Raw genomic sequence first — 6653 nt, forward strand, 5'->3', positions numbered from 1 at the left:
CCAAAATAAAAAAACCCAACCCATTCAAAAAAAAAAAAAAAAAAAAAAAAGAAAAAAGAAAGAAAGAGAGCAAAGACTAAAAAAGCATAGTAAAAATACACGATGACATTTTAAAACTCCTAATATTAATGATTTTAGGAAAAAAGACTAATTAGTCTTTTTTCTGCTCCTAATTATTTTTAGGAGCAGAGATTAAACTGTAAAAATAAACAATGGAATTAATAATTAGTCTTAGCTCATTAATATTGGCATTATAAAGCACAGTAAAAAAAGTTTAAACCATTTAAATCAACCTAATATATCCCCAAACACTAACCTCTTCTAATAAAAGACAGCTTAAAGATGCAAGCCGGAGAGACAAGCAGTGTCAGGAGAATTCAAGAGTATGGCGAATCATATGAACATAAACATATGAAAGAAAATTCATTTGAAGTATGGTTAATTTAATTTATGAACAATAAATAAACATTATTAATTCCAAGTCACCGTCATTAAAAGCATAACTTGCTGACTTAGGTTTCAGTTCTTACTGAAAGTATAAATTGTAAGGGAACAAACATACTTGTCATATGGAAGATCAGAACATTTCCAGCTTGCATCTGCCACAGCATCATGGTGAATGCGGCATTGCTCTTTCGATCTCAGACGGAATCTAGGCTCTTTGTTGCACCTAGTACAGCGAACAAACTCATCACGGTGACCATTTTGGGATTTCTGAGAGCCATTAGCAGCTTTTGACACTTGATTGTAGTATTTGAGCAGCACTGTTTTACACAATGGAACCTTCTCACCATTAACTATAACCCAAATATTATTCTTCCATTTCCTTGCTGTTTCTCTTCCAGAGTGTTTCTCAAATGCAGCAGGAGTCAACTTGTCTATCATTCAAAAACACCATATGAAAATTAAGGTCATGAATGAGAAAAACATTGTCATCAATAAATTTTCAGAATTCAACACTACATAGAATGAAAGATAGAGAATCAAAATCAGAAATTGGATTTTTCTTTCCTTCATGGATACATAATAAAGCAGTAAAAATACACAATGGAATTAGAAAGCTCCTATCACTAAATATATGGTTGTGACCAAAACAAAATCACTAATATTGGCTGAAATTATTAATATCATACTAATAAAATGACAGTGAAGAGTCCTTAAGTTCTAGCTCAATCGGCAAATGCCAATATGGCTAGGTTGGACGTCTTGTCTTAGGTTCAAACTCGAGACCTCGTAGTTGTGTAAGTTAATTATCGTGGAATTTATCATCTGTTCTAAGAAAAAAGTGAAGAGAGGGGAGCAAGAAATTCTTTCACTTATCTTCATTTCTTTCTATTTTTATGAGTAAAAGTTCAGAATTTTCATCCATGCTTAATCATATGATATCCTCCTTAGTTAATGATCTTTCAGTTCTTTCAAATTCAATCATGAGGGTATAGTAGGAAATAATTCTGAATTATATTTTCTTAAGTCAGTATATTTCATGTATAATTTGTTGAAGTAATCACTTAAACACATCTCATATAGTGCTACGACACCATCCTGCAATGTAGCAAACAAGATTTGAAAAGTAATTGTCATTGCACTTCCTGTTTAAATCAGTAATTTCTCATGTGTCACCAGAGGTACTGGTTCTTCTGCATCAACAGATACCTTACCAAGTTCTACGAATACATATCAATCAATATTGCCAATCGCAAATTGCGGTTTGTTCAAATTCCGCTAAGCTTTCGCGCTGCAATAGCTTTTATTTGACAACAGTTTGTAGTAAATATCACATTGCTTAACAATAGCGATCTGCTTGATTTCCGCTGTGCTATAGCTGCTATTAACAACATTTATATAAACATGCAAGCATGGTTTTAAATTGTGGTCCACAATATTGCGGTTTTTGAAGTTTCTGCAATGGCATTACAACCTCAATTTAGGCCACATCGATCGCATATGCCCATAATTCCCCACAATATAAAGGTTTGCAGCATAACCGCAATCTCAATTTAAAACCATGTGTGCAAGTAACAAAATAACAAAGACAGTGGATACGTGGAACAACTACAACTTGAGATTGCATGTGCAAAGGGATTGAAAATTATTAGATTATAAGTTTAAGCCATGGAGATAGCACATATTCACCCCGGTTACCAACAGATAAAAAGCTACCTAAGTGGCATGGATTTATGCCTCCAATGGCCAATGCCAAATACAAAATATAGTCATCATATATAATTATTCACACATAATTTAAGAGAATGTGCCATCAAAGACGAGAACATACACAACTTACATATTATAGATCAATAATACCTTGGGATATATTAATTATTATAGTCTACTCTGCAAAACAGACTTCAATGACTTTCAAGAAATATAGTGTAACAACATCACATCTGAGAATCATACTACGGTTACATTTTATGTTATTAAATACGTACAAATTAACTAAAGAAAAAGTGATCTTCAACAACAAAAATTCCATGTTAAATTTAATCTCACAAAAAGACAGTATGCTAATTTAGAAAGAATCTTCCACATTTGCATATAATAAACATTCATCAAGCCTGGTCGTGAAGACTGAAAAAGTATCAAACCGAAGAATTCACTGAGACAAATCAACATACACTTAAACTGTCAAAAAACTTACCATGACAAACTCCAAAAACAAAGCAGATCAAAACTCAAAGCAATCTCATAATAATTACACTCATCAAAGTCAAACCTCACCTAACCATAAACTATCAACATGCAAAAAAAAAACCTATGAACCACTAACACACATACACATACACAACACTAACACATTGACACCGAATATCATTTAATTTAAATAAAAAAAAAGAAAGAAATTGAATATAACTAATGTGTGAGTGTCGTGTCAAACACAGCTATATCTTAAGCCGAACACCTTCAATTTGAATCATCGGTTCTACAAAGGAAAAAAAAAATAGAAACTCATGATGAGAGAGAGGGAGAGATACCTTCTTCACAACCAGGAGTGCATTCACAAATGATTTGAAGGTCACCATTGAGAAAAACCCTAAGCCTACCAACAGCATCACCATATCTATGACTTGTACAACCACACGTCACTTCAACATACTCATCAACAACCTTCACACAACTCATCTCTCTCAGCTCTTCCTCACTGAACATTGAAAACCCATTTCCTCTCTCCGCCATTTTCTCCATAAAAAACACTCTGTTTTTGAAGGGGTGTAAAATCGAATAAGAAGGGTCCAAATAGATATATATGCTTCAAAGAGAAGATGTTGTTCTTATAGAGATCTGAAGGTGAAATGTCGAAATATTATAGAGAGAGAAAGATAGAGAGAGAAGAGAGAGAGAGAAAGAGGGGTTGGTTGGTGATGGGGTTGAATGAATGTAATTAGCTGGCGTATAGCAAAACAAATTGTTGTGAGGTGAAGAAGTTAAAAGGGTTACTACTTGCATGATATATATGTTGACAATTGAGACATAAAGAGAGAGAATACAAAGAGTTAGAGAGAGAACTAAAGTTTTTAGAGAAAAATATTCATATCTCATGTAACTAGACGAGAAAGGTTTTTGATATTTGTGCTTTTTGTTCATGTCTATCAAGTACTTGATATTGTTAGATTTTGAGAGATAAATTTTCTATAATTAGATAGGATTCTTTTTTGTGTGGTTGGGAGTAAATTTTTTTAACTAACACATTTTGTGTATGCAATAAGTTGATTGTAGAGGATTCAAGTCTTTTTATTGTGAATTATTTGTTATTTATTTTTTAATTTATTTAATAGTTGTAATGCACTAATTAGTGTGGGGATACTATTACTATATTTATGATTTTGCATTAGAATTTTGAAAGAGAACAAATTGAGTGGTGTTCAAAAGAAAGGTGGGGTTTTGGAAGGAGAATTTGATTCCATTCTATTCTCTTATGCATAAAATGCAATTTGTTTTAGGATATCTTGTATGAGAGTCTTATTACAAGCTAGTGTAAATCGATAATCGGATACATCTTCAATTCTATATATAAAAAGAAGTTATATCAATCGATATTAATATATTTAGTATAACTTTTTATTTATTTAATCAACTTATCTAATATATCAAACAGAGGTAACCCATAAAAAAGCATAGAGCTAATTAATGTTAATTAGTTGTATTTATTATTTCGACTAATTTGGTCCTATATAGATTAAAATTAATGTATTATATTTCTTATGTGTTGCTGTCATGCCCTTTACTATGTTATTAAGGGTCATGAAGTGTAACACTTCAAATAAACTTCTACTGAGGAATGAGTTTGATACAATAGTCAGGAGTCTATAAACCAAAGACAGTGACCACATAACTTTTGTACAATTATTTTTCCTATTTTGTTTTGACCACATAATAGTGATTGATAATATATGGTATATATATACATGAAAACTTCTAATAACAAGGTGAGTCTCCTTATTTTTCTATCCCAATATATATATGGCAGAAAACTTATAAGAACAGAACATTATTAATTTTAAACAAAATTGGTAAAAGCTATATACTGAATAAAGTTTTAAATTAAACTCTTTACAGCGACTCGATCAGAATAGCCTGTTCGTTTATCAAAGTAATATATATCAAGGTGTACATGACAATTCTCCACAGAAAAAGAAAGTACAAAAGTTCTATTGATTATTTAACTAGAATGCAAATTGCAAACTCTAATACTATGTCTAAATTTTAATACTAGTACTTCTTATAAAGCTCTGAATTTGTTAGTTGCTATTTCATATAGTGGCAGCTTTCATGTGCCAAAACTTTTTAGCGTATTTTTCTCAAAAAATGTACCCCGTGAGTGACTGTGATATACTATATATTAGTTACCTAATTAATGTGAGCGATTCTATAAAGTCTTGGTTGCATTTTTCAAGACTCCGTGACCATTTTTTCCCTAAAATTCCAATATGTTCATCGTGTTAATTAATTGCTGAAGTACCAAGAAACCAATTAATTGCTATATGGCCTCCCAAATATTCTTCATAGAACTGTATATTACGGTTTCCAATGCAAGTTCTTCTTAAGTAGATTCTCTAATGCAAAAAACAGTTTTAGAGACGCTAGAATAGACACACAATACGTAAGAACAAATTTCCTTTGTAAATTAACTATAAAACATCGGAGTGAAAATTTATTCCAAGATAAAAATGGTTATGCTCCACCAATGTACCATTAATTTCATCATTTCATTATATAATTATAAAACAATTCAATCAATGGTTTAAGTTTTAAGATGTATCGTCATTAAATCATTATTTTAATGCTAAAAAAAATTTATGATATAATTTGATTTTGTAAAAAAAAATATGTAATTTTTAATTCTTGAAAAAATTAAACAAAATCACGTTTGTCCTTCTATGAACTTCCATTTAAAGAATCGGATTTTAATACTAACATGTGACTTTCTCATCCATTGTGTTGCAATATTGAAAGTATGTTATGCCACTGAAATAAAGGATTACATGGTTATTGACACTAATTGAAAAGATAGTTTAGTTCATGTAGCTTATTTAAATCACTGGATCTGTCTTTCTTTCTAATTACTAAAAGCCCCCTTCTTCTTTCTTGACACAAATGAAGGATCATACATTCCAGATTTTGCAGCCCTCTCATTGGTAAGTAGTGATGAAAAGTGAGATTAGTTTTATTTTTAAGCATGAGATTGACAAGCGAAGAATGCAGATCAATAATTCAAATTCAAATGCTTCAATTGATTTTTTTTTTTATAATTTTTTTGTTTATTGAATAAAAAAGTTGTTCATTTTTAAACTTTGTTAGACAATTTTTATCAAATTTCAAAAAGTTGAGGAACCAATTTTAAATTATTAAAATAGGGATCAATTTACTAAATTTAAAAATTTAGGGACCAATATAAAAGTCTTTAAAAATTATAAGGACTACATTGCAATTTTTGAAACTTCATAAAGATCAATTTACAAATTTTTGAGAACTTAAAGAGACAAGTTTGTAAAATTTGAAACATTTAGAGATCAATTTATAAAATTTGAAAGAATTATAAGAACCAATTCTTAGTAATTTCAAATTTTTTATTTTTAGGTAATATTTTGTAACCTAAATTTAACATTGTTATTTTAAAAGTTTCAAATATTTTGTCCAAACAACATAATTTACATAAAAAAAAAAAAAAAATTGAATTCTCTCAAAAAATAATACTACCTTATTAAAATCTCTGAGTCAAACACACTATTATTGCATATAGAAAGGAAATGGATTACATTCAAATGGGTGGAAACATCAATGCACTGATTTGTCCCTTTTTATGATTCATTGTTACCAAGGATGGATAAAAAAAAATCGATTAATGGGGGCCAACATAATTTACCCGTTTGTTGCCGTGTTTTTTTATAATTTTTTTTTTAAAGTATTTCATTTTTTATATTTCTTTAAAATAAAAGCTACCGATGAAAAGTTAATTTAAATAATTTATCATAAAACATTATTTAAGTATTTTATTTTTTTGTTACCATATTTTGTATAATAAAATTTAAAAACAAAATACTTAAAATGAGAAACAATTTTGAATAATTTGTTATAAAATTTATTTTTGAAATAATATTTTTGTCAAAATATACGTGATTTTTATTGTATTAAAATCTCTGAGAATAAATATA

At 29.5% G+C, this 6653-nt stretch overlaps 1 protein-coding gene across 2 annotated transcripts in view; it reads right to left on the reverse strand.

Moving 5' to 3' along the window:
- Positions 1-3541, reverse strand: part of LOC101504408 (protein ULTRAPETALA 1) — a 4946-nt gene extending 1405 nt beyond the window's left edge. For both annotated transcript variants that reach the window (XM_004507149.4, XM_027336055.2), the window contains exons 1-2: positions 2976-3541; positions 563-878 (exon numbers count right to left, since the gene is read on the reverse strand). In XM_004507149.4, coding sequence (XP_004507206.1) covers positions 563-878; positions 2976-3186 — 527 coding nt within the window. In that variant the 5' untranslated portion in view covers positions 3187-3541. The remainder of the gene's footprint in view (positions 1-562; positions 879-2975) is intronic.
- Positions 3542-6653: the final 3112 nt, after the last annotated feature.

Source organism: Cicer arietinum, chromosome 6, assembly GCF_000331145.2.
Source record: "Cicer arietinum cultivar CDC Frontier isolate Library 1 chromosome 6, Cicar.CDCFrontier_v2.0, whole genome shotgun sequence".
In the NCBI taxonomy this organism is placed as follows: domain Eukaryota; kingdom Viridiplantae; phylum Streptophyta; class Magnoliopsida; order Fabales; family Fabaceae; genus Cicer; species Cicer arietinum.